The sequence below is a fragment of the Chenopodium quinoa genome, unplaced genomic scaffold, assembly GCF_001683475.1.
Source record: "Chenopodium quinoa cultivar QQ74 unplaced genomic scaffold, ASM168347v1, whole genome shotgun sequence".
Lineage (NCBI taxonomy): Eukaryota > Viridiplantae > Streptophyta > Magnoliopsida > Caryophyllales > Amaranthaceae > Chenopodium > Chenopodium quinoa.
The window spans coordinates 723,715-751,608 of NW_018744100.1; the positions used below are offsets into that span (position 1 = coordinate 723,715).

At 39.5% G+C, this 27,894-nt stretch overlaps 3 protein-coding genes across 4 annotated transcripts; all 3 read right to left on the reverse strand.

The window, feature by feature from the left end:
• Positions 1 to 305: 305 nt before the first annotated feature.
• On the reverse strand, positions 306 to 6,055 carry LOC110692288 (probable 18S rRNA (guanine-N(7))-methyltransferase). The gene is made up of 9 exons (XM_021869289.1): positions 5,895 to 6,055; positions 4,444 to 4,519; positions 3,837 to 3,920; positions 3,684 to 3,739; positions 2,757 to 2,813; positions 1,950 to 1,999; positions 1,563 to 1,715; positions 853 to 973; positions 306 to 738 (listed from the first exon to the last, which is right to left on the reverse strand). The coding sequence occupies exons 1-9, from the start codon at positions 5,991 to 5,993 to the stop codon at positions 574 to 576; spliced, it is 861 nt and encodes a 286-aa protein (XP_021724981.1). The 5' UTR covers positions 5,994 to 6,055; the 3' UTR covers positions 306 to 573.
• Positions 6,056 to 7,958: 1,903 nt separating this feature from the next.
• LOC110692289 (phospholipase A2-alpha-like) lies at positions 7,959 to 10,130 on the reverse strand. The gene is made up of 4 exons (XM_021869290.1): positions 9,833 to 10,130; positions 9,688 to 9,730; positions 9,377 to 9,502; positions 7,959 to 8,391 (listed from the first exon to the last, which is right to left on the reverse strand). The coding sequence occupies exons 1-4, from the start codon at positions 9,938 to 9,940 to the stop codon at positions 8,216 to 8,218; spliced, it is 453 nt and encodes a 150-aa protein (XP_021724982.1). The 5' UTR covers positions 9,941 to 10,130; the 3' UTR covers positions 7,959 to 8,215.
• Positions 10,131 to 13,425: 3,295 nt separating this feature from the next.
• LOC110692290 (phospholipase A2-alpha-like) lies at positions 13,426 to 27,257 on the reverse strand. Of its 2 annotated transcripts, XM_021869291.1 has the most exons (4): positions 26,946 to 27,250; positions 26,610 to 26,652; positions 14,149 to 14,274; positions 13,426 to 13,945 (listed from the first exon to the last, which is right to left on the reverse strand). In XM_021869291.1, the coding sequence occupies exons 1-4, from the start codon at positions 27,096 to 27,098 to the stop codon at positions 13,770 to 13,772; spliced, it is 498 nt and encodes a 165-aa protein (XP_021724983.1). In that variant the 5' UTR covers positions 27,099 to 27,250; the 3' UTR covers positions 13,426 to 13,769. The 2 variants fall into 2 exon arrangements, with proteins under 2 accessions (XP_021724983.1, XP_021724984.1); XM_021869292.1 differs by lacking the exon at positions 14,149 to 14,274 and having other exon boundaries at positions 26,946 to 27,257.
• Between the last annotated feature and the right edge of the window lie 637 nt (positions 27,258 to 27,894).

Here is a 27,894-nt window from a genome sequence, read left to right on the forward strand (position 1 = left end):
TGACAAGTGTTATGGAAGGGTTTGCTTTTAGTATAGGTTAATACATTCCCCCCCCCCCCGATCTCTCTATTTTGTTTTCAACCACAAAAAAACAAAATTACGAGTACGACACAGAATGCGGCAGTCTTTAAGGGATAGGAGTAACAAAATTACAACTATCATTCACATAGTCCTCTAGATCCCATTGATCTTTCTACAATTTCCTATATTAATGTGTGAACTGTGAGATGCATAATACATGGACAAATAATCTTTTGATAGCCAGTTAGCTTATACGAGTAATATAAATCGACATAGGAAAAGAATGAACAAAGAGGGGAATAAGGGATTAGTCGCTCCCAAATTGTCTCTAGTGGCATTTTTCACAAAAACATGATACTGCACGGTGCACCTAATCTGTAGTCTCATTGAATAAAAAATCAGGGGAAGATGCGGGTATGCAATGAAAAGTAACAGTCCTTCATAACTGTTCTTTCTTCCACATTTCTTGAATACTAACAAATACGAAGTATAAAAATACATTAAAAATGCACTAGAAACCTCAATTTATGCTCAGACATGGAAAATAAAAGCTCAGAAACGAGACTTGCGTTTACGAGCAGTGTACTTTGTATCTGCAGGCACCGCGGCACCCTTTCTTCTCATCTGTTCTTTTTTCTGAATAACCCAATCCTTTCCTCCATTCGTCTTGTCCAGCTTCCTCTTTTTTCGAGGCCTATTCCTGTCCGAGACTGTAACCTGTATGTATAGAAACAGAAAACTAGCCGTGAGACATTGAATGAACAAAAACCACATTTGACAAGTGGTTGCAGATCATGAGAAGAGTGCAAAGATCTTGTTTTCCAAACTAACCGTATGATTTTCTTCATCATCAGAACAACTCATTCCATCTTCACCTTTAGCATTTGGAACAGCAGCACTTAAGGATGGTGGACCACAATTGAGAACAAGGTATTCTTTTCGACTTTTAGTACTGTCATAAGGCAATAGGTCTAATATTAGCTTAAAATCAATTTTTTAAACTTTGTAATATTTCAAAGTCAAACCTTATTGTTTATAAACACTGTAAAAAAAAAACTAAATGCTAAATGAGCAAAGCAATGTTTAATTTTTATTTTTTTTAGAAATTTACTTAACCCACAAGGAAACCTTAAGTCATATAGACTGAATCCTGAGAGCTTTGCTGGAAGTGAAGCCACCACAATGCCTCAACTATATAAAGACGAGGGTGATGATAGTTGGACCCATAACCTCATGGTTGGGAGGTGAGAGCTCTACTGTTAGGCTCCCACTGGATACTCAACAAGGGTTTATCATCTTGCCAGCACAAATATCAAAATAACATTTTAAAGTATGTAGAGTGATAGTACAATCAGCAATTGGTTCAGCATATGCATGGTCAGAGTAATTCAATTCTCTGTAACAGTGTTCATACATTTCCAGGATTTCCCATAAAAAGCTACTCGCCCAAGACAACAAACTGACAACGTTAACATAAGTTCAATATAAGATTATAAAGGTACTTAAGATCCATCAGCAGTACAAAAAAAGTCGTACTTTACCTATGGGGATAGTCAACCACTACACCACCACCAAATCCAGCACGCATTGCGTAATTAAAGATCAGCTCACGCTGAGCTATATTTTGGGGATACAACTGAAGAACTGCTCTAGCTCCTCTTGCTAGTGACCTATACAATGATCCAAAGAATGCCCTGCAACCCATAAATGTTTTGGTTACCAAATGTGCAACAACTTGGGGGGGGGGGGTATGGGGTAATGTACAATACAATATCAACCAGTAGGCATCAGTGAGTACAAAAGAGGCATGATTTATGATGAAATCTTCTTGTCTATTTCGACTTGGCCAGCCAACAGGTGGGCACACAGATATAAAAAACAAAAAACAGAAGTAATTAGAGATGAGTTAAGGATGATTTAACCCGTACTTCAGTCTCAAACGGGGCTCGTGAGAGGACTTGTCAGCATTGCATAACCACTGCTTGATCAAAACAAAATAGACAAAATGCTAAGCACTCAAGTGAGGACCTCAGATGACCAATATGAGTTAGACAAGTGAAAACAGAAATTATAATAAACTAAGCTTAAGTTCAATTAATACTTCTAATTTGACAAAAATAATTGTATCAGTCACTATTTCATGAAACATTAAATATTAGGTTATAGTCTTGCGAGAAGACGTTCCTAGTTTCCCCCTGAATTTTACTTTTATAAAATAATAATAAAAAAAATAAAAAAAAAAAAAAAAAAAAAAAACCCATTAAATATCAATTTGTACTTGATAAATATGAGCATCAAGGCCTTGTTCTATTTCACCTCAATTAATAGATTTTAGAAAAAAGTTATTCAGATAAGGGTCAAAACGATTAAATAAGAGTTGCCAAGTTCAATTCACAGCTAAAAATAAGTTAATAAGTCCAGTTATGGGCCAATACTTTCAGACGAGGATTTTTACAGGTAAAAAGCCAAACATGCAAATCAGTATACCCAATTTTAGGAGCATTTCTTTTTTGGTTATCAGAACATCAAAGGGGCAAGCTGTAATATGAATTATAAGAACATCATTCAAAGAAGATTCTCCAAATATGGGCAAAATAGACATGGGAGCATGAGCATTATTTGGGTTGGCCATGAATCAAATGAGAAGACCCTGATTCTCTAGTCAACGTTGTTTTAATTCCAAGCAGGAATTTTCATCAAACAAAAAAATTGAAAAAAAAAAAACAGGCATAAACCTGGACAGCTGAAATACTAATTGCACCATCAATAACTCCCGGGCGGAATCCTAGCCCCTGCAGTAAATTTATAGAAACAGGTCAGATAGAAAGCATATTTGATATAGGTGACATTTTTATCATTACAGCAAGTCGTGAGTTCAACAGAAGATCAGATTTTGGCAATCCAACATAGAAACAAATGTTTGCAAACTTTAAATATGCTTTTTTTTTTCAACTACCATCTGTATGACTAGTCAATTTGACAATTCAACCTACACTCCTACAGTTCCTAGAGCAAAAACCACTCATCACACCACAATTATGAACACCATTCCAATAATCCGCAAATATGACTAAACTTTTAATTAGCTTTCTAGAAAGTCATTTATGAAAGAACAGATTGCTACCATTGATCACCAAATCAAATGATACAAAAGACACCCATTATCCATTCACAAAGTCAAAACATATGAGAGTAAATTTTGTCAAAGAAATGTATGCCTAAGTTCCTAATACCCATGTTATCAGCAAATCATCAGGAAGCAGTTCTAAAATTCATTACACTTAAACCCACTAACCCACCAGGAGCTGAGAAGGATGGGCGGGGCCATTGTGGCAAGTTGATTTTATAAGTCTCATCACTTAAGTCTCTCTTTATCATCTTATACACTCATTTTATCAGATAATACATGTCATTTTATCAGATAATACAAGAACAAAAGTAAAAGCCCTCTAAGAAACTTCTTAGGCTACACTTACCTAATAACAATAAACTTCGGAAAATTTTCTCACATTAACACTCTTCTTTTCACCCAAACAACAAAACAGTTCAAGAAGATATTGTATTAAGCAACAACAGTCCATGATGTTGAATAACCAAGAAACCCCTTCTCCCTCTCTCTAGGAAGAAAATTGGTATTGCAATCAAGGATAGCACAAAGTTACCTGACCCATATCTGCATGAAGAAGATCACCATCAACCTCTCGCTCCACTGCTACATCTGGCATAAGCATAAAAGTAAGTCAAAGTTAAAAATGGTTGAAGCAGCAATTATACTGAAGATTAAATGAAAGCAATAAGAAAATCAATTGAGATACCCAGCATTGCCTCTGAAATATCTAAACCAATCCACTGATGCCCACTCTCGGACAGAGTTTCTCCACTCAGCCCTGATCCACAGCCTACATAGAGAAACAAGTAAATGAATAATTTTAACAATGCTACAGCTCTGAATCAAGCATGTATGCGTGACATACAACTGATACAAGACGAGAAACTTCATGGATCCAGTTTCCTTGAGATTAAAATCGCAGACAAGGAAAAATTAGTGTGAAAACCATTATATACATACATCCACACATTGCAGATTGAATGCTTCAGTTGAGTGTCATGAGGTTATAACATAGTATTTTAACTATACCATTCTAAATGCAACTATACAGTCTATTCGCATCTTATCAAGCTTGTTATAAATACAAAACACGGTATAAATGGTATTGCTCATCCTATATACTCAAATAACACTTAGTAATGAAGCAACATCTTTTGTAGATGTGAAGAAATCCAAGTGAACAAAGAAACAAAAATGACAATTTAAAGATTTAAGTGAAAAAATCATAATTCACGTATCCATGCTCATTTCATATTACAAAAAGGAAATTACTTCTCCAGAAATTAGATATAAGTTGCAGTAAAATATGATACCAATGTCAAGGAGCAATCTGGGGACTCCATCATCGGGCAAAGCGAGTAATTCTAATGCTCTTTCAGACAACTTTGCCTACAAGAGAGTGTCCAAAACAAAAGGTTATTAGTGAAACAGTGAATCTACATCAATAGTTAATCAAACATCAAATGATATTAAGCCTAAATAAAAACAAAGGTCTCAACTTTACATCTGACATTTTCTTGGTTCACCTCATTGCCGTGGCAACAATAAAAAGGTTCAGCTAAATTACCAAATAATCAGGTCCTCCTCATAAAAGAAAACGGTCTAAATTCTAGAAATCAGAAACAGGCAAGTCAACAATTAAATTTTCAATTAAAAGGTACAAGATGAAAACTGAAACTATAGCTCATCTTTACTTTTGCCTTTTTTGCTGATTGATGGAAGACAATGATAAATTGTTTTCATTCTATATACATGAACAGAGGTTCAGATTTATGAGTTAATTTTACATTTTAATCCACAAACTTTGAACATTTTAAAAAAAAAAAATTAGATGAAGATTCGATAATAATGGGCAGCTAGGATTGAAAATAAATTTTTTAAAAAAAATCACACAAAAATGGTTTTAATGATTCCATATATATCAACAGTTCAAAACCCATATTTAAATAATCCAAACCAACACTAAGCTAACAATATAACTATAGAGGTAAATTTTGCTAGCCTATAAAACTACTCCACTCCTAACTAATCACTCTTCTGGAACAAAAGCCTCAGTTGAGCTCTTAGGCGCTTGATTACACACCCCTTTCTTTAACATTTTTTTTTTTATAATTTTTTTTTTTTTTAATGTAAATGCAAAATATAACTATATAGGTGAAGTTTGCTAGCCTACTTCGGAGTAAATTACTACACTCCTCTAGAATTGCTTTTCCATAATATCACCTCACTTAAGCTAGTGGGAGCTCAATTTATAAACACCCAATTTTTACTTAAGGATTTGGGTTAAGTTTGCTTGCTTACTAAACTACTTCCCCTTCACTAGAACCCGTAGGAGTTTGATACTTTGATTTGCCAACACCCGGTTTTCCTTATTCAACATAAAGGATCATCACATAGCCAATTAAAGCTTATAACTTGCACAACCAAATACAAAGGATTCACAACAATCTGGCAACTCAAATAACCAACTAAAAAGTACAGTAATCAAATTACACACAGCATCTAGAATTAACATAAATTAAATCAAAATACAATCTTAATAAACACATAAATTCAACATTTTCACATCAGGGTAATTAATTGAATTACACTAATCAAAACTCAAAATCTTGCAAAAAGATCAAATGGGTATTCAAATAATGGGAAAGAATTACTGGGTACAATTCTAAAGTAAAATTCGAACCAGAAGTTAAGAATATAATTAAGAAGACATTGAGATTGAAAGAGGGGAGAAAAGGAAGGTGGAGGAGAGAGAAAAGGGGACCTGAATATCGATGATTCGAGAAGAAGAAGTGTATTTGCGAGCTTCTGATTGGTCGTAGAAAATCTCCGGCGGTGCTAATAGCTCAGGCCTCGCCGCCATGGTTGTGTAGGAGCTGAGGAGAGAGAATGTTGAATGCTGCTGCTGCTTTATGAATGAAAGAGGGGTTTTGGGTTTTAGCCTTCTTTTACCAAACGATGTCGTTTTACAACCCTTCTCAACCCCCACTTTTTTCACTAAGGCCTGATTCACTTTACCTTATTTTTGCTAAACTGAAATTATTTTTGCTGAATTTAAATTATTTTTATTGAATTGAAATTAATTTTACTGAACTGAAATTATAATTTACTTAATATTATTTTTGTAAGGTAAAGTGACCAGGGCCTAAAAGGAAAAGAAAGTCGGAACTCCTAAAGTTAGTAATGTATCGTGAAAGAAAAAAAAAAACTCCCATAAATCAGCTAAAGTATTATTACAAACATTAATTCCATATCTATAGTGTCAAAAGATAAATGGCATATATTAACGATCCAATCTAAGTAGTAACAATTTCAGTTCTAACATTTAGGGTTTTTATTACCGTTTGGTGCATAGTAAAGAGTATTTAAATTTAACACTGTCGTCATATTTCCATTATTATATATAGAAGAAACATCACTTGTTCCCTCTAGGTTTTCTCCTTGGGAGGGTTTTTTTTTTGTTCCCTCTAGGGTTTCTCCTTGGGAGGGTTTTCCTAGCCTCCATTGCTAGGTTTTTTTCAATTTTTTTGAAGGTTTTCCTTCTCTCTTCTCCCTTTTCTCTCCATCTCTACCATCTCTTTCCTCTTGGTCTCAATTGTGAATCTTTGTAGGGGCTTCCACTGGTGTTCTTACCGGTGGTAAGCCCCCGAAAACCTTTTAATTGCTTTTAATAAATACATCTCATCCTTGAGGTGATGATTTTTCACTTGAGTTTATTTTCTTTTTATGTTTGTATGGCAAAAATTGAAGATCTAGGGTTTCATAATCTCTACAAGAATACGGAGGGCCACATGAGTATTTTCACTCAAACGACTACGCATAAGTGGATTTCAAGCCGAATCAGCGCGAACTCACAGATTGTATTGCTTCAGATGAAGTTATTTATTAAGGCGATTGTTAATCAAATCTACGATGTATTTAGTTTTAAGGTGTGTACTTGCGTTGAAATTCTTGATTTCTTAGGAATTATATGTAAGTACCGTTTGGCTATATTTTATTAATAAAATCCCTTTTTCTTCCTATCAAAAAAAAAAAATTTAACACTAATATTTGGTGTATTTACCGCCTTAATATATAAATCACATGTTTCTCCTTATTTGATGCAAATTTGTACATCTAGTTATGGTGGATAACATTTGATGAGAGTATATGCCGTGATTTTTTTTTATATTTTTTTAATCTATTTTATCTTTAATTGAGCTAGTTTGAATTGAACTTTCAAGTTTTCAAGTGATGCCAATTTTGACCAAAAGCATGCATGCACTCTCATAAATTTTGGAAAGGCATTGTAACAAACTAGCCCTTTTTATTAATCAAGTTGATGGACACTTAACCATTTTTCAGGGTGGTTGAGTTTTTTTTTAAGGCCAGGTCATCTTCATGACTATTTCTTGTAGGTAACGCATACATTAGATTTTCAAAATCCGTATCTAGTTACATGCAAATCACTAGCTGGTGAATAGTCACCATCTATTGTTTGACTTCATATAACTCAATTATTCTAACTAGCTTATATTTGAAGTAATAATTCAATAACAATCAAAATATATAAATTCATATTGTTTCACATTATTATTTTTGCACATATCAATCATATGTCTTACTTTGATCATTTTTCTCAAACAACAAGAGCTACAACAACAGTAATAATAATAATTAATAATTAATAAAAATGATAATTAGGTGAAGTGTTATTGGATTTATTTGATGTCCCACAATATATATATATATATATATATATATATATTTTGGAAATATTAACTTCTTCCTATAATTTAAACTCAGATAATTAAACATACTCACAGCATTAATCGATTAAAATTGTACGTATACTTGCAATCATAAAAGTCAATATTAAACAACTTAAAAGCGGAGAGTAAAGCATATATATACCCCAATTCCCCAAATACAAGTTAAATTGCGGAAAAATATCATAAATTAGGAGTTCAATTCGTACCTAGCAACTGAATTAATCTTCACTTTATTATCAAAATGAAATGCAATTTGGTTCCCTTTTCAATTTCCCTACATAATTAATTAACCCAAATCCAAAAGAAAAAAAAATAAGGCTAAATAAGCTTTAATTTATGGCTTCTTAAGAACTCTGCCAGCAAGTAAAGCAGCTTCCATGACAATTTTAATGAGTTCGATAACATCGTTAGCATTGCATGTACTGCCTTTGAAAGTACGTCCTCCTGCTGCCTTAAATCTGTCCATGCAATCTATGAATTTTTTGCTGCATTCTTCACTTAGATAATCATCTGCATTTTCCATCATTTTCAATTCATCTATCAACATTTTTTTCATGAATATATTGAACTAACAAAAAAAATTTGATGTCAATATATTATGATATACTATATACTGTACGTTACACGACTGTGCGATGTGTCATATATGTAGTGCGTGTACATGACTTAAAATTTTGTTCTTCCCTTCTATTGATTCGAAGTAATCTATTTTCTAACACTAATTTAATTTTAATTACTGTCTTCCCTTCTATGGTAGAGGATAACATTAGCACCTAGAATTGAGTTGTTTGGTCTCCTTATTAATTTTTTTTTTATAAAAAACTAATTTAAAATTGCAACTTGATCATTATTGGAAGTAGCTAGTAGTTGCTTAAAACGTTTGATTATATCATGTTATCATGTACGTCAAACTTACCTTGTGTAGGCTAAACATTGACTTATACTCCTTGTAAAATGGTGAGGTCAAACTTAATTTGTTGCATGATTTGGGGTTTTACTAATCATTTTTTTTTTTTTTAAATAGAACTACTCAAATTAATTAACGGTGATTCACTCAAAAGCTAGCTAGCTAATTAGCATAACGGAGTGATTATAACTTTATAAGAATAAATAATATGGCCTGAATTCAGATTAATTAGTTTTTATAATTGTATTGATATGCATGAATAATTTTTGCAAGTACTGACAATGTAGATGTGAAAATACAACAACTAACTACTACCAAACTAAGCATATATTGTCAAAACTAATATACTCTGTAATTGTTTAATTATAAGATAAGGAGGCTTAAATGTTCAACGATCACCATACAACCGATTATACCTTGAAAGGTCTAACTAAGGTTAATATTTCGCCCATTCAACAGGTTTAAGTACATAGATAACAAAATAGTCCTAATTGTACCTTGTATAAGATACAACCGGTTATTCATGATGATTTTCGTTTATACTCGTAACTTCTTAAGAAAAAAAAATGAAAAACACAATTGACTTACTGCCTTTAGCTTGGACACAAATGTCATGGCTCATACAACAACCATCCAACCCATCACATGGCTTCTCTCCTGGACACCCACTGTATAGAAGTCCACAATATTTGCCATACCTCAAAAATGGAGGTACTGTATGTATAATTCAAATTGAATCATTAAATTCTCATCATACAAATTTAATGCTCACTTTAATTTGATACATACAAGGCGTAACGTAATTTAAACGGCGTTGTATCAACGTGACAATTAATTCTGAACAGAGGTAAATTTCTGATGTATAATTTAAAACGAAGTATGAAATTTTATTAATTTACCTGAACAAAATTCAGATTCACATTTCCTACTGCATTCTTTACTCTGCAGAAACAAAATTAACCAATAAACACATAATATTATTAGCATATAACTAATTTCTTTTATATATGAAAAAAACAGAATAATTAGATAGAGATTTATTACCAATTGGAGAGAGGATTGAACACCAATATTAAGAGCCTGGACTTGAAAATTAAGAGAAAAAAGGAAAAAATATGGGAGTGCTAAAAAAGCTAATTTCAAGGAAGCCATAAGTTATTCTTATTGTGTTAAAAAGTTTTTTGCAGAGGAAAGATTAAGGGAGAAAATAATGAAGGAGTTTAAGAAAAAAAAGCTCTAACATTGAACCAACTGAAAACAGCTTATTTTGAATGGCTCTGATTTATGAGTACTGTGTTAAGTCAGAAACAGAGAGTTTTGTCTTTGTGTTACTCGTGACATCTTTTTGGGAGTATGTACTAGAATAATAATGTTATTTGTATCATATATTATAATTATAATAGAGTATAATATACTAGAGTATAATATAATCTTTTATAGTTATATAATAATATGTTTATAATACTAGTTTAATTAGGAGTTTGTATTATATAAATTAGTGTTAGTTGTAGGGTCTTGATTGATTGATTAAGGGTAGCTTCTAAATTAATACATCTTTGATTGATTGATGGATGATTAAGGTATAATTCCAACAAAAATCCTTCTATATCTCTCTTTTTAAAGATTTCTTTTCAATGTTTATCACATTCATTTGCATGGACATTTAAACATTCTATGAGGTTATTATTATTTTATTTATTACTCAAACATGACTTGTTAGTATGTTAAGTAAAAGTGGATTAAGCCAAAATGGCTAGGTGGGTTGACTATGTTCAACAATTTTGGATACTTTGGGAATTTAAAGGAATTAAAGGTCAATTTGTGATGTGATCATCGTTGTCCTAAATAAGATTAAAAGTGAGTTATATGTATGATTATTATGTATGATCTACTTGAATGAGTCGGCTATTAATTAAACTTGTAATCACGTTAAGTGAAACATGGATGAGCAATAAAATTCTAGAAAGCGTGCACTTCTAGAGTATTGACAATTATGGGTTGGGGTACACGGTGGTAGCCCGTGGCTTTCCATGGCTTGTTTGATCAACATGTCCTCTTTTCTTTTGGTATTTACATTTTTATTTTATAATGAAAGTTAGATGGGATCCTAGACTAACTTTGTGAGAATGAAGTCACGCCCATTCTTGCATCGCGCTATATTTTTATTTTAAATGGTCATTTGGGACCAAAATGATTTGGTGGGTTGGACAACATCGTCTATTGCTTACTCCAATTAAATTAATTAAATTAAATATAAAGAGTCAAGTGGATTGGAATTGGATAGTGAGTATGTTTAATTGATTGACTTATTTTAGTGTGGAGTCTTGGTTAATGAATTTATGTTGAATGTTCTTTACTTTAATTAGTTGAACATGTTAGGTTTCGTGCATTGTAGCTTGTATGTACCCAATTTTGCTGATTGCGTGCTTTTGTGTGTTTTCTTTTGGTCATGGCCTTCGCTTTTCAATGACCCTGTGATGATCCAATTATTACACTTGTATTATTGGGGAGCAGTATTACACAGGTTAGCTTAATGATGTGAAGTTCGGGGATTTGACAATCGCACTGTCAAGGGATTGGTGTGATTGAGAGTATTCGTTCCTTGTGTTGAACTTATTTATGTTTTAATATTTCATTTATGATTTGGGTTTTGAATATTGATTTGGTTTTAAATAAGGGCCTTTATGGTTCCAGTTTGTGAGCTTTGACTTATTGGTTTTCTAAACTATGTTATTTTAAAGACTTAAGTTTGGTTTTTCCGCTGCGATAGTTTGATAAAGCCTTAATTAACGTTTTAACACATGGCGGTAACATGTCAATAGTTCTCCTCTATTTTATTTAAAGTAAGTGGTTTGGAAAAGGGAAAATTATTGGAGTGTTATAACCTACTCCAAAGAAGAAGACCCAACAATAAGAAGGTTAGAGAATGCAGGCAGAGGTGGAGCGCCATTATGCGCATTAACCTGCAAGGATTGAGACATATGCAAAGAATCAGAATTAGTATCATGAGAAAAAGCCCTGATTCGTATTGAATTCTGCATAAGGGTCCCTACCAAGCCCTATCCTAGCCCGTAATTCCGAACGATCTAGAAGCCCATCACCAATTTGTTCCAGTTCATCCAAGTAACCCAGATGAACAAAAATTCTTCTAGCCCAGGCCTCAATTAAGAATTGCAGAGGGAGGCCATAGACTTGAACCCAGATCCGTGTGGTTGAGAAGTGCATCTGCTGCGGAATGAAGGTAACATGATACCTTCTGAGGTTGATGATTCGCCCATAAAAAATAGCAGATTGTTGATGGATAATTCCTCCCAAATCAGTTGGGTCAAAGCACTCAAACAGGTAGAAAGACCCTGCTCTATGTACCCTTATATACCCACGAGTAATCCAGCGTGAATAATAATATGTTGAATGAAAGTGACAGAAGGGGGTTTTGGTCCAACAAAGACACCTATTGCACTTCCATTAAAATTAATATTTCCCGGTGCATTGAAAGCATTGAGATTTGGAGGTGGGTAATTAAAGCACCCGTTCTATGGGGCCGTCGAGCTTGTCCATTTGGTGGTTACTTTGTTAATGTTATAAGGGTTACTCGATTAGTGTTATAGGGGTTACTCGGTCAGTATGGCAGGGGTTATTCGATCAGTGTTATAGGGGTTACTTTACTCTTTTACAATATATAGGCCACATGGTGCCATACACAAAACGCAATAAATCAAAGGTTTTCCACTTTTTACATTGACACGCGTGAAAAAAAAAAGTTAACATCATTATGAAACAGGGGTAGTACTATGTTATTGTACATTGTATGTAGGTTTTTTTCATAAATTTATAAAGATTCACCGTCGTAGAGGCACTAGAAGTAACACCACCTACACCTAAAGATGGCATTGGTCGGGCTGACCCAGTATGAAAAAAGCACGGCACGACACGCAGGTCGTCTTTATTTAGAAGAAGCACGATAAGGCATGGAATGACATGACCTGGCACGACAAAGCACGCTAAAATTAATGAAATTTTGCTTAGGCACGCAAGCCCGACACGATGGCACGTGGGCCTGGCCGTGCACGGGCCAACCTTTTGAAAATTTCGTCCTGGTCTTGCACGACAAGAAATTCGTGGGCTGAGCCATGGATCGGGCCTAACTAAACGCAAAGCACGTGGACTCAACATGAAATACGACCCGACACGGTCCATAGCCATCTTTACCTGGCCTACGCCGGATACCAGAGGGTGATTTATTGGTGAGATCATTCCGACATAACGGTCGATGATGGATTAGTGCAGGCAACTTGGCAAGGGGAAGTAATAAGTATCGAACGATAATAGAACATATATGATAATTTACTTGGAATAATAATGCTCCTTATAGTATTTTAATAATCATTCGAAAGAACCCAAAATTTTATATATTTTTTTTCCACTTTTCTAATTTTTAATCGCAAGATGGAATATATTTTTTTCAATAAAATATGAGAAGAATATATACATTTGAATCAAATCTAACATGATCACATTAAGTATTATTATATAATACTAAATAGTAAAAAAAAATGTAATTTAAAGTTGATATACAAATATTATAAAAAATTAAAATACTGTCTTGTGAGTATATATTAAGAACCCAACTACCGCCATTACATTCAAAAAAAAAAGTATATATTAAGAAACAATAGGAATATATATAACACATAGTTTTTCATCTTCAACAAAACCAATAGCAGAAATTATCTTTATGCTATACCTAGCTTACTACACAACTACCATGATTAGTAGCTTAAACGTATGTCAAACTTTGTGACGAGTGTAAAAATGGGTAACTATGAGCTCTTTTTTATCATAACATCAAACCCAAATCTGTGTCAATAGTTATTGAAAAACATATAGAGCCGTAGAGACAATCTAAAGTTTAGTTCGTTGATTAAAGATTAATTTCCGATCCCTAAATAAAGTAGCTAGCTAGGCTAAAGATTAAGTTTAATTAAGGTCTGTCAAGAGCTTTCCCAGCAGCTAAAGCAGGTTCCATGACAACTTTGATGACTTTGATCACCTTCCTTGCATCACATTTGCTACCATTGAAACCACGCCCTCGTGATTTCGCAAATCTATCCATGCAGTTTATCAAATTTCTACTGCACTCTTGGCTTAGATAGTCATCTGCATTCATTATATATAGGTCACGATCTTAAGAAAAGACATGTCTAATTTAATAATTTATACGTGTATCATACCTTAGCTTATAGAAAAAGGATAATATTGTATAGTGAAAAAATAAATCATATAGGTAAGCAAATTAATGATACCCTAAAATAATTAAGTCAAAGCATTAAATTATGATAAAGTTGAAAAAATTGACTTACTATTTTTCCTTGAGATACAATTGTCATGTTCCATACAACAAGTATCAAGCCCATCACATGGCTTCTCTCCAGGACACCCACTGTACAGAAGTCCACAATATTTGCCATACCTCAATAAGGGAGGTGCTGTAGAATTTATGTTTAAATCATGGAGTGATATTATATGTTAGAAATCCATCTTTAAATTTTAATACTAGCAATTAGTAATACTAGTTGTTTGGGTCCAATTTAGTCCAATTGGGCCTAGGCATTAAATGATCCAATTAAAAGCCCAAGGTCAAGGTTCATCTCTCCAATTGTGCTAAAGTCAAAGATCAGTCCTCAAGGCAAGCCAATTGGGCTAAGGCCCAACTTCTCCATATATGCAAAGGTATAAAAGCCATCAATATTACATTTGTACATTCATTCAAGAAAAGCCTCAAGCAATTAATTCTCTTGCATAGTGTTCTCTTTCTACACACTGTACTGACTTTAGCATCGGAGGGGCCTTCCTCGGCAACACCCCCGAGGCTAGTTTACGTGTGTTTACTGTGCAGGAAACCTTCGGCCTAACATCACTTGGACCGAATCCAGTCTTCTCCACTTCATCGGACCTTCGACAAGGTCCCATTGTTTTCACCCGAAACAATTTGGCGCCGTCTGTGGGGAGGACTTTCAAAAATCGTTAAGCCAAATTTCTAACCAAGATCATCTTGCAATTATCTTAGTAGCAATGGCTAAGAACCGCAAGAGCAAAGGCCTCCGTCAAGGAGCAGGCGAAAAGCCTAAAACCCCTACACCATCACCCTCGCCGGACCGGAACTCTCCCAAGGGTACCAGCTCGGGGGGAGGATCATACAGGGAGGATTCCCTTTCTCCCGTAATTCATAACTCTCATCATAGGCTGAGTCACTCTCGGTCTAGCGGGGGTGAGTCCGATCATAGGACACATTCAGTGCCCCAAAGCCAACCATCGACTGTGCGCTCTCATTCCCATACTCGTCCGAGGACCCCTTTGACGGGGCCCAGCTTGGAGGAGGTGGCAAGAGCGCTGGCAGTGCTCATGGAGGCAATGAGGGCACAAAATATGCCACCACCTCGTGATCGAACTCCTCCGCATACCCGGCATCAACGGAGGAAGCTAGACCATGATGGTGGGAAGCTTCCTTCCTTCCGGGAACTGGAAGAGTGGGAAGAGGATACCTGGAAAACTGAAAAAGAGAGGAAAAAGAACCCTCAATTTTTCAAAGGATCCTCAACTTCCCGACCAGAAACGCATAAGAGCAGCAGCTCAGCTTCTCGGCCAGAATCTACTCACCGAGAACAACCTGAGACTGTTCGCCGAAGCGCCCTCGACCGACTCGGCGGCAAGGAACCGAGCGTGCACAGTCGCCTCTCGTTCCCTGCGGCCGAGGCCCAGACTTCCCAGCCAGGGACGAAAACCACTCCTACCTCTCTAAGAGGGCGGAGCGCGGTCCCTTCGGCCAGGAACAAGGGCAAGGTCGTTATGCTACCCGCCAGTTCGTCGTTCGAGAAATGGATACTGGAAGAGCACGTGCCCACGGTTAAAATACCGTCGCACATCACATATGACGGGACCTCGGATCCGAAGGACCACGTGGCCTCGTATGAGACTCATATGCATCTTTGCCCCAGATCCGAAGCGACTTGGTGCAAATATTTCCCAACCACTCTCAAGGGGGTCGCGCAAGCGTGGATCTCCAAGGGAGTAAAGCAAGGCTCCATAACAGGGTGGGATGATCTGTCCTCCAAATTTAGGAGCAAGTTTTCCACGGCAAACCGCCGAGAGAAGACTACTGCAGAACTCATGAGTCTGCAACAAGGGGAAACCGAAAGCCTCCGAGACTATCTGACTCGTTTCAGTAACGAGTCATCCAACGTCTCTCAGCTGGACCAGGGGCTAGCCGTTTTTGCAATGCAGAATGGCCTTCAGCCCGGGAAGTTCCTAGACTTCATGGTCATGCACACCCCGCAGACCTTGGAGGATGCTCTGAATGCCTCGGACAAGTTCATCCGAGCCGAAGAATGGAACAAAGCGAAAACCCAACCTCAATTAGGGGGAGGGAAACAAAAACAAATACCCTTGTCTGAAGGCCAAGGCCATAAGGCAAAGGGAAAGTCAAAGGCCTCGGAGCAATCTTTGGCTAGCGACCCAAAGAAGGAAAAATATGCCTCATACACAGGTAGATACGAGTCCTACACTCCGCTCTCTCTTCCACGCGCCAAAATTTACAGCGTGACGAAGGAGGAGCAGAGTTACCGAAAGCCGAGACCACTCCCAGAGTGGTATCAGCGAAAAAATAAAAATCAGTGGTGCGAGTTCCACGAATCTCCGGGACACAACACTGAGGAGTGTATCCAACTGAAGGACCAGATAGAGGACATGGTCCGGAAGGGATACTTGAAAAAATACATCGCGGATCACCGCGAGAAAAAAGAGTCCGAGAAGTCAACGAAGGACTCTCGGCAAGACCTCGACTTCCCCCGGAAGAACAATAAAAAGCCAGAGGGGAAATTCTCTCCGATCAATGTTATCTCGGGAGGAATATGCTCTCGGAGGGAGCACAAGCGACACCTTAGGGCTTTGACTCACCAGGTGAACAACGCTGACATTCAGTCTCCCCAATCACCGGTGCCGAACATGACGTTCACAGCCGCCGACTGCCGGGGGGTAACGTTCCCTCACGAGGATCCGTTGGTGATCATTGCCACGGTGGCCAACCACGACGTCAGTAAGGTCCTTGTTGACGGTGGCAGCGGAGCAAACATTCTGTTCCGAAAGGCCTACAATCAAATCAAGTTGAAGCCCAAGCACCTTACGCCGGTACCCTACCCGGTATCCGGGTTCAACGGGGCTTCAACTTATCCATATGGGAAGGTGACACTTCCTATCACCATCGGCTGCGATGAGGCAGCCAGGAACGTCATGATTGAATTTTTGGTCATTGACACTCCTTCAGTGTACAACGTGATTTTGGGGAGACCCATAATTCATGAGATCCAAGGGGTCGTCTCAACTTATCATAAGCTGATGATTTACGTCTCAGACGCTGGCTTCCCCGAAAGGATACAGGGCAACCAAAAGGACGCCCGAAGGTGCAACTACCTCAAGCCATCCAGTAGTCGCCCAGATGACGACAAGGATGAGGAGGAGAAAGAAAAAGAAAGAGAGCCAAGCACAAAAAAGCCGAAAGGCCTAAGTGCTTCGGCCCAAGGATCTGTACCTAGAGGTAAAGGGCCCGAAAGGGAAAAGGCTAGCTCTTCAGCTGAACAGCAAGACTCAGAGAGCCAGCCGAAGAACAAAAAGACTGGGACACCTGCTGACATAGGCAGCAGGCCAGATTCTGAAGAGTCCAGTCCATCAGCAATGGACATGGACCAACAGACTGAAACAGTTGAGTTGGCCGAAGGAGACGTTGAGAAATGTGTAACAATCGGGATGGACCTTGATCCGAACACCCGTTGTGAACTTATTCAGCTCCTTCGGGACAACAGAGATGTGTTTGCTTTCTCGGCAGCTGATATGCCCGGGATAAGTCCAGACCTCATCTCCCATAAGCTTAATGTTGACCCAACGTGTCGACCAATTAAGCAAAAGAAGCGGAATTACTCCGCTAATAAGAACCGAGACATCGCAGCCGAGGTAAAAAAATTGCTGGAGGCAGGCTTCATCGAGCCTTGCCAATATCCAGAACGGATGGCAAATGTGGTGATGGTTCAGAAGGCCAATGGTACCTGGAGGATGTGCGTTGACTTCACGGACCTAAATAAGGCTTGTCCGAAGGATTTCTATCCCTTGCCGAGGATCGATCAGCTAGTCGATTCGACAAGTGGCCATGCCTTGCTTAGTTTCATGGACGCATTCTCGGGGTATCATCAGATCTTCATGCACCCTAACGATCGAGCAAAGACGGCATTCGTCATGAACGCTGGGGTGTACAATTACAAAATGATGCCCTTCGGATTGAAAAATGCGGGGGCAACCTATCAAAGGCTGGTGGATCAAGTTTTTGCCGATCAAAAGGGCCGAAACATGGAAGTCTATGTCGACAATTCGATCGTCAAAAGCAAAAAATCTGAGGACCATGTTAAGGACCTGGCTGAAACTTTCGCCACCTTAAGAAAGCATCAAATGAAGCTGAATCCGAAGAAGTGTGTCTTCGGCGTGAAGTCAGGGAAATTCCTTGGGTTCATAGTCAGCAAGAGGGGGATTGATGCCAATCCCTCCAAAGTCAAAGCAGCGCTCGACCTTCCTGAGCCGAAAACAAAGCGGGATGTTCAACGGCTCACCGGAAGAATGGCAGCCCTCTCGAGGTTCATTTCCAGAGCTTTGGATAAGGGGTTACCTTTCTTCAAAGCCCTGAAACTCCCGAAAACAAAAGAGCTCGTTTGGGAGGAAGAGCAAAAAGACGCCTTTAAACAGCTTCGGGAGCATCTGCCTCAACTCCCAACGCTGGCTAGCCCAGCAGAAGGAGAAACTTTGTACCTGTATGTGGCCGTTAGCCCAGCCACCATCAGTGCAGTATTGCTGAAGGAAGAAAGCAAAAGTCAGCAACCGATCTACTTTGTCAGTCATACACTGACGGATGCCGAGACTCGCTACCCTCTACTCGAGAAAGTCGCTTTCGCGGTAGTAGTAGCTGCTCGGAAGCTGAGGCCCTATTTTGATTGCCATCATATAGTGGTCTTAACTGATCAGCCGTTGGAAAAAGTTCTCGGCAAGGTTGAAAAATCTGGTAGGCTAGCCAAGTGGGCTTTTGAGCTCACCGAATTCAGCATCAGCTACCGTCCGAGGGCTCCCATTAAGGCTCAAGCTCTAGCGGATTTCTTGGCCGAATGCTCATACCAAGAAGCGCTAGACAATGAAAAGAAAGTCTGGACCGTGTTTACGGATGGATCTTCCACCGAAAACGGTTCGGGGGCAGGAGTAGTGATAACTTCTACCGAAGGCAAATCCTTCGAGTATGCACTAAAATTTTCTTTTAAGGCCTCGAACAACGAAGCCGAATATGAGGCAGCAATCGCCGGCCTAGAATTGTGCATCTCCCTGGAAGCCGATCATGTCTGCCTGAAAACAGACTCTCAGCTAGTTGCATATCAGATTAGCGGCAGCTACGAGGCCAAAAAGCCCTCCATGATAGCTTATCTTGCCAAGACCAAATCAGTCATTGCAAAGCTGAAAACTTTTGAGGTTCAGCTGATCCCAAGGGGTCAGAATACTCAAGCCGATGCACTCTCCAAACTTTCCAGTTCAACTCTTACCGAGCTGAATAGATCTGTATATGTAGAAGTGCGTCGAGAGAGAAGTGTCGACGAAGCACCTGAAGTGTGCTGCGCTGACCCAGAGCCTAGTTGGATGGACCCCATCCTAGCTTTCAAACTTCGGGGAGAAACTCCCGAAGATAAAGCTTTGGCCTCCAAGATGAAGAGAACCAGCTCAAGGTTCATTGTCTTCAGGGGGGAACTTCTGAAAAAGTCCTTCTCAGCCCCATTGCTGAAATGCGTGGGACCAACAGATGCAGATTATATCCTACGGGAGATTCACCTCGGCATCTGTGGGAACCACATTGGGGGAAGGACCTTAGCCCACAAGGCATTGAGGGCTGGATATTACTGGCCCACCATGATCGCAGATGCTAAGGAGCTGGTCCGGAAATGCGAAAAATGTCAAAAATACGCTCCAGTTATCCACCAGCCAACAAGGGATCTTCAGCCGATCCTTAATCCACTCCCGTTTGCCCAATGGGGACTGGATATACTAGGACCATTTCCAGAGGCTGTGTACCAGAAAAAATGGCTGATAGTTGGTGTTGACTACTTCGGTAAATGGATCGAGGCCGAAGCAGCCTCGAACATTACAGAGCAAACTGTCAGAAAATTTATCTGGCAGAATATCATCACTCGTTTTGGCATCCTGAGAGTATTTGTCTTCGATCATGGGAGGCAATTTGATAACTTACCACTGAAGCGGTATACAGATCAGTTCGGCATCAAACTGACATATTCAGCGGTATGCCACCCGCAAAGTAACGGACAAGCCGAAGCTGCAAATAAACAGATCCTAAATGCCCTCAAAAAGAGGGTGGAAGATCAAAAGTCCAAGTGGCTGGAGGAGCTCCCTGGAACCCTTTGGTCCCTTCGGACAACTGAAAAAGAGGCAACGGGCTATTCACCTTTTGAACTGGTGTATGGTGCCGAAGCCGTTCTTCCAGTGGAAATTGGCTCTGAGAGCCTACGAGTGCACCACTTCTCGGCTGAGAATGAGCGACTGATGAGGGAATCTCTCGATTTCCTCGACGAAGTAAGAGACTCAGCCCGAGACAGAATGGCTGCTTATAAGCAGAGAATCAGCAAATTTTATAACCGAAGGGTCCATGCAAGGCCTCTTAAAATTGGAGACCTTGTCCTTCGGAATGCTGCTGCAGTTCAGAAAGGCCGAATCCATGGGAAACTCTCAGCTGCATGGGAAGGGCCTTATGAAATCTGTGATGAGCTTCAGCCAGGGAAATACCGACTTCGGCAGTTGGATGGAACTGAGTTGAAAAATCACTGGAACGCTGATGTACTGAAAAAATATCATGTGTAAACCCTTCGGGGCAGAACAATCTTTGTAAGTACATTTTGAACTAATGAAAGGCCTTGGAGCCGCCATTTATATAAATATTTGCAACTTTTTATCCTTTCAAAGTTTTCTTGGTTCTATATACTCTTTAAGGGTTTTTTATTCAGCCTCGTCTGAAACCTTCGCCTTCGGGTAACTGGGTTTCAGATTGCTGACAAAACTCGTCTTTTTAAAGAACACTGGTCTTTCAGCTGAAGTCAAACTTTAGTAAGACTTGTTCTCCAAAGACATGAGTCCATGGACAATTCTGGGATATTGCCTTAACTGAGTCTTGTATCCCAGAAAGCCATTATCTGAAACATTGCCTTCAGTTGGCCCTGTGTTTCGGATATCCATTTTTCAATGATAGACAGAAAATCAAGGATAACAGCCACTGTTGGAAATTGTTTATTCAGCCTCGTCTGAAACCTTCGCCTTCGGGTAACTGGGTTTCAGATTGCTGACAAACTCGTCTTTTTAAAGAACTCTAGTCTTTCAGCTGAAGTCAAGCTTCAGTAAGATTTGTTCTCCAAAGGCATGAGTCCATGGACAATTCTAGGATATTGCCTTAACTGAGCCTTGTATCCCAGAAAGCCATTATCCGAAGCATTGCCTTCAGTTGGCCCTGTGTTTCGAATACCCATTTTTAAGAAATAAAGAAATTGTTTATTCAGCTGAAGCCATACTTCAATTTCTGGGGGGGCAAGAAGCACTACCAGTGCAAGTTTATGTTCAGCAGAATTGAAGAAACAGTAAAGCATTCAAAAACAAAGCAGCTGAAGAAAAGAACATCAAATTAATAATTCATGCTCAGAAATTGAGCTACAAGTTCAAATAATTTAAAAAACTATATCGGCAGCCGCCCACAAGCGGAAAATAACAGCTGCCGAAATACGTACAGAAGCAAAAAAATAAACTGTTTTGTACGACAAGGCAAGCTGAAGCAAAAAACAAACAAGGCAAAAATTCAGAAAGCGGCAAGTCTAAAGTTGAGCGCATGATGAACCGCAAGATTCTGAAGACGACTGCCCGAGTTCCTATGCTTCAGCCCGAGGATCAGACTGGTCAGCATTGTTGGGCCCCATGGTGGTCTCAGCCCCAGCAGCAGAAAAAGCAGGCTTTGCACTCTGCCGAGCCTCCCTTTCCCTCTGTTCAGCCTCCAACTCCATTCTCTCAGCTTCTTCTTCGGCTTCCTCAGCCTTAAGGATTTCAGCTTCGACTGGAGTTGCATACTTCATATGAGGGTCCTCGGGATCCTGGACCCATTCAGCACATTTGGACCAGTCCAACTTCGGCTCAGCATGAAGGCAGACTCTTCGGCACACTCTGAACCCGTTTCTGAAACCCATTTCATATTCTTCCTGGGTATAGACACGGACTTTGAGTAGAGCCTCAGCATCAGCCAACTTCTTCTTTGTCTCCTCCAAGTCTTCCTTGGATTTCTTCAGCTCATCGGCGAGCTTGGAGGAGGAACCTTTCAGCTCATTCAGCTCCTGCTGAACTTGGGAAGCCTCTGTCTGAGCCTGGGCCACTTCTTCCTTTTTGGCCATCAGCTGATCCTCAGCTTCTTGGAGCTTAGCTCTCTGAGCTTCAGCAGCAGCAGCAGCCTCTGAGAGTTGGACATCCCTGGCTTGGAGCATCTCTTCAGCAGCCATTCTGCTGGCTTCAAGAGCTTCTAGCTGTTGCTGCACTTCAGCTTGTGCAACAGCTCCTTCCTGGATTCGGCTCTCAATGGTAGCCTTGAATTTGGAGATGTCCACTCCCATGTGCTCTTGGAGGAATTTTTCCCCTTCCATCAGTGGGGGAAAAACTTTTTTCTCCATAGCATCGCAGAAGGTTTTGAGGGCTTCAGCAGCTTTTTTCTCATATTCTTCACCCTTCTGCTGCTTCTCTTCAGCTGCTGCTTGCTTCAGCTTAGCAAGCTTTAACTCCTCTTCGGCTACCTTTTTGTCGTGCTCGGCAGCGTCTACCCTATCTTTGTAGGGTATCTATCAGCTCTACAGTGAGAGTCTGATTGTGCACGAACTGAAAACAGGAGCACAAGTTAAAATAAAAAATAATAATAATAATGATAATTAAAGAGCTGAATTTTAAAGGAGATAAAGGCAAGGAAAATCACCTGCATCATCAGCACTTAGTTAGATCTGGCTGGGTCAAGAACTGATCTGCTGGATTCGCCCATCCCAGCAGTGGCCTTCAGCGACCAGATTCTTTCCCTATCTACTTCGGACATGCCAGCAAAATCGCCGAAGTAGGCTGCAGCACCTTCTCGGTTCTGACCCCATATGAGGTCCCAGATGTGATCTGGGATTGGAATTCGGGGGGCCGAGAAACCCATTTCTCCAGATTGCAGAGTCTGGAAGGAAGGAAAGGATGACGATGGAGCTTCTTTAACTTTGGATGGCTCAGCATCCTCCTTCTTCTCAGAAGAGTCAATTATTATGACTTCTTCTTCTTCAGGGGTGAGGACGAAGGCCTCAACCTCTCTTGCAATGTCTGTCGTGAAACCCTCAGCACTAGGCATCACGGCATCCTCATTCTTGTGCTCAGCAACACTCTCTTGAACTTCTTCTTGGACCCCTCCCTTAGGTTCGGGAGTCTTCTGATCCACCTCCATCTCGGGAGGTGGCGGAGGGGTCTTTGGAGGTGATTGAGGTGGTGGCCGGGGAACCCTCGGCGATCCATTGCCTTCCTCGGGTTCCCTTATTTCGACGCCGATGGTCATCGGCCTCCGCTGAAAGTCATGGGGGCCGATGATGGCCATTCTTCGGCGCCTTTTCTGAAGCGGTTGCTCGTCCATGTCTGAGTCTGAGGACTCTTCTTGTATTTGGTCTTCGGGACGAACAGGGGCTTTCCCTTCTCTGTGTCTATTACTCTCTTCAGACTGTAAAAGACAGGGGGGGAGGAAGAATGTGAGTACAAAAAAAAAACAAACAAAAACAACAAAACAACAAACAGAAACAAACAAAATTAAGTCTGAAAGCTCACCGAGGTCTTCAGCAAAGCCTCGTCTTCTTCAGCTGCCCTAGCTGCAGCTTCTTCTTCAACAGCCCTGGAGGACCCTTCTCCTCCTTCACAAGCTTCAATAACCCGTGCAACCTCTTCGGCCGTACGGGCAGCTTCAGCTTCTTCGTCTAGCAGCTGAAACCAGGGATCTCTCTTCTTCCACCAAGGCTTCTGCCTCTGATATAGAGCAACAACCTCAATTTGGAAGTGGGAAGAGTCTAGATGAACTTCTCTATGCCTCGGTTCAGTGATAGAGGGGGCCCGATCAGTTACAACTCGTTCTCGGTTGACGCCAAGACGAGCGTAGTTAATGCCGACGTTGGTCTCGTCCCGCTCTGAAAAAGAAAAGGGGAAAGGTCAGTTCAGTTAGGTTGGCACAGCATAAAAAAGCGAAGTGAAAGAGGAGAAAAAGAGATAATTAAAAGGCCTTGGCCCCAGCCGAAGAAGCTTACCATCCTTAAACTTTCGGCTGAGGCCGACAGCTGCTAGCATGTTCTCTTGGAAAACATAATGCGTATCGGGGAGCCAAGTCTCCGGGATATGCTGCATTCGGCCGCTGCCCCCCCGGTTCGGCAGCTTGCCGAAGATATTCTGTTGATTAAGGTTCGGATCTGGGCCGTTATCTGCGGGGGGACCTAAACTTCCCATGTCGGGATCAGGCTTAGCAAGGTACCGGGGAGCGCTGAAGACGCAAGGGTGGCCCGGGTCCGTGGGTGCCTTAACCCAAATCCATTGACCTCTCCAGTCCTTGTCTGAAGAGTCGTTCGGCCACATGGTTAGGTACTGGGGCCGAGACTAAATCCGGTACCACCCAGAACCATGACTTCCGTGCCCACTTTGAATATTTGGCACTAGCCGATGAAGCTTTTTGAAGCAGTGCAGGTTCGGCACATACCTGAAGAACTTGCAGACCCATAAGTATGTCATCACCCTTCGGATGCTAATAGGAGTTAGCTGACATAGGGAAATATTGTAATGGATCAGCAAGTCTCGGACGAATACGTCCAAAGGGAACCTCAGCCCATACTGAAGTTGTCTTGTGTACACCCCCACATACCCCGGGGGTGGACGATGGATTCTATCGGATGCCACGGGCATTCAGCACCAATACCCATCAGCTTCAAGGATGTCGTAATGCAACTCAATTTGTTCGGCAAACCGATACTGTTCGGCATTCTCCACCCACCATGAGTAGGGGCGGTTCTTTATCATGGCCGAAGCTACTTCGGCATCCTCCCACTCTGAAAACCCGGGAAGGATATCCCAAAGGACAGCGGGAACTTCATCGTCCCGCCCAGAAGCGCTCGACCCCTCCGTTCTCTGAGGAGGAGCCGAGGAAATTGGAGTCGCCCTAATCCCTTCAGCAGGGTCAGACTCTGCTCTTTGTCCATTTCAGGTCCCAATCCTGTTCCTGGGATCGGGAATTGGCCTTGCTCTTCTTGGAGCACGGGCTCTACCCCTAACTCCTCTCGCCATTGATAATTTCGAAGAAAAAAGTCGAAAAAAGGGGAAGGAGTTCAAATTCGAAGAAAAATAAACTAAAATCAAAGGAATTTACCTTAATCTGAAGCGAAAGTTGCCGATTTACGAATTGGTAGTGGCGAGTCTCAGTTTCTAAGCTTAATGCTCGGGGAATTTGCGAAGTTTTGATGCGGGTTCTTGGGTTCTCTCGAGAATTCTGGGTTTGTGTTGGTGAATAAGTGAGGAGAGATGACGCGCCTCTAATTATATCTCCAGAAATGGGAATACGGGGAGTTCGCGTTTCAATTTCTCTTAAATACCCCACTAAGTAACCGTTAAACACACGACCTTGCGATTAAACTGCCCATTATCCGTCCAACTTCCACAATTATCCGCCTTAACTGTTGTTATCTCATTAATTACGGTTTAATTACGGTTTAAATTCAAATTTTTGGATTAATTAAATCATTCACTTCCCTCCTTTTCTGATTAAATCAAACCCGACCCGTCATCCTTCCAAATCGGGTCTGGGGGGCAAGTTGTTTGGGTCCAATTTAGTCCAATTGGGCCTAGGCATTAAATGATCCAATTAAAAGCCCAAGGTCAAGGTTCATCTCTCCAATTGTGCTAAAGTCAAAGATCAGTCCTCAAGGCAAGCCAATTGGGCTAAGGCCCAACTTCTCCATATATGCAAAGGTATAAAAGCCATCAATATTACATTTGTACATTCATTCAAGAAAAGCCTCAAGCAATTAATTCTCTTGCATAGTGTTCTCTTTCTACACACTGTACTGACTTTAGCATCGGAGGGGTCTTCCTCGACAACACCCCCGAGGCTAGTTTACGTGTGTTTACTGTGCAGGAAACCTTCGGCCCAACATCACTTGGACCGAATCCAGTCTTCTCCACTTCATCGGACCTTCGACAAGGTCCCATTGTTTTCACCCGAAACACTAGTCTTAGTTTTATAAATCTTTATTAGATCTATCACTAAAATAATTAAGTTTTATTCAGTAAAAATAATAGGTAAAAATCGGTAACTCCACGTCCAAACCACTTAAAAGAAACATGAAAAAAGGTAATCACAGTTACTAAAACATAATTTGCTGATAATGCTTAGATTATTTCAAACATACTCCCTTTCAAAACATAATTTGATTATGTTTAGGTTTGTTTAAATAATAAAGTTTTATTTGATTCAATTTGCTATATATTTGTTAGATTCAGATTATTTTTATACATACATGAATAAACTTTATTAAAAAAAATGAAATGGTAAAAAATTGATGGAAAGTATTTATATACGTAAAATTTTAATTATAAAATGAGTTTACAATATATGACTATTACTTCCAAACAAAAGATATAATCAAAACAAAATATCAGTACTTACCTTCACAAAATTCAGATTCACACTTTCTACTGCATTTTGTACTCTGCGATCAATGACAAATTATCCATTAAACACATATAGTAGGTCATAATTCATCATCATAACACTTTGCAATACAATTTCCTTATTAAGCCTCTAATTTTCTCAACACGCAACTTTTATGGATAATGATACACAATAGATAACTAGTACACACGTAGTCTTAACTTTTAAGGGTTCAAAACTACTGGCACAAGCTAACAACGAAAATTAACATTAATAACACTGATCGACAACCTAATAGTTAATTTTGTACATAACTATTGTGCAAAGAAGAGATCGAATATAGAGAATTACCACAAAAGGGAGATGAATGAGATGACTTGTATGATAAAAATGCTCAACACCAATATTAAGGGCATTCACTGAGATCCCATCAAAGTTGAGAGACAATAAAATGAGAAAATATGAGATTGATAAAAGATGAACTATTTTCAAGTAGAAAGCCATAATTTTAATTTATTTTCTTTGTGTTCAAAAGCTGAAAATTAAAAAAAAAAAAAAAAAAAGAAACTTGTTGAAGTTGAAGAAGCTTTTCTAAAAAAAGAAGAAGAAGCTTTAACTTTTATTTCATTCAACCAACTGAAAACAGCTAGCTTAATAAATTATTGTACTTGAGCATTATTAATAAAGATGAAAAGGACTATATTATTTGAATTTTGGTTTTTATTTATTTTTTGGAAACTGATGAAGGAGACAATACGTGTGTTCTCCATCAATAAGATTGCTGTGTTTAATAAGCACATGTAGATACCATGATGCGCCCGGTTAGGCGGTTAAGAAGGAACCATGTTAATGTTCTCTCTAAATTAATGAACCAATCCTTATCTTTGCATGAAAGCACCCAATAGTTGCCCACTTTAGCCTTAATATATATATCACGTATTAAACTGGCTGGTTTAGGGTGTATTTTATTCTCCTGATTTATATTGACTAGAAAAAATGGAAATAAATCCCACCTTTGCGTGGTCTAACAATAACAATTCCACCTTTTGATTATTACGAGACAATCCCACCTAGGTATGTCATCTTCTTTTAATGAACCTTGACTTGTTGGTGACCTATTTTTGTAGGTTATGTGCCACGTGTCAAATTTTAATAGGTTCATTTCATTTTTTATAATAATAAAAAAAGCAAAAAAAAAAAAAAAAAAAACCAGCCACCAACCCTCACCGTGAAACCCTAGCCCCTACCCCAGCCACCAGGGTTGTGTTTTTAGGGTGTTTAGGGGGAAGGGGGGTTTGGG

What these genes read in the sequence shown, in the direction of transcription:
- LOC110692290 (XM_021869291.1), bottom strand. Translation starts at nt 27,098, where the DNA reads ATGGCTTTCTACTTGAAAATAGTTCATCTTTTATCAATCTCATATTTT. An exon ending in TCATTCATCTCCCTTTTGTG is followed by an intron (nt 26,653 to 26,945) that starts GTAATTCTCTAT and finishes CATTGATCGCAG; the next exon opens with AGTACAAAATGCAGTAGAAA. An exon ending in TTGTATCTCAAGGAAAAATA is followed by an intron (nt 13,946 to 14,148) that starts GTAAGTCAATTT and finishes TAATGAATGCAG; the next exon opens with ATGACTATCTAAGCCAAGAG.
- LOC110692288 (XM_021869289.1), bottom strand. Translation starts at nt 5,993, where the DNA reads ATGGCGGCGAGGCCTGAGCTATTAGCACCGCCGGAGATTTTCTACGAC. An exon ending in GAGCCCCGTTTGAGACTGAA is followed by an intron (nt 1,716 to 1,949) that starts GTACGGGTTAAA and finishes TATGGGTTGCAG; the next exon opens with GGCATTCTTTGGATCATTGT. An exon ending in GTGGTTGACTATCCCCATAG is followed by an intron (nt 974 to 1,562) that starts GTAAAGTACGAC and finishes GCCTTATGACAG; the next exon opens with TACTAAAAGTCGAAAAGAAT.
- LOC110692289 (XM_021869290.1), bottom strand. Translation starts at nt 9,940, where the DNA reads ATGGCTTCCTTGAAATTAGCTTTTTTAGCACTCCCATATTTTTTCCTT. An exon ending in TTCAATCCTCTCTCCAATTG is followed by an intron (nt 9,731 to 9,832) that starts GTAATAAATCTC and finishes TTGTTTCTGCAG; the next exon opens with AGTAAAGAATGCAGTAGGAA. An exon ending in TGAATCTGAATTTTGTTCAG is followed by an intron (nt 9,503 to 9,687) that starts GTAAATTAATAA and finishes TTATACATACAG; the next exon opens with TACCTCCATTTTTGAGGTAT.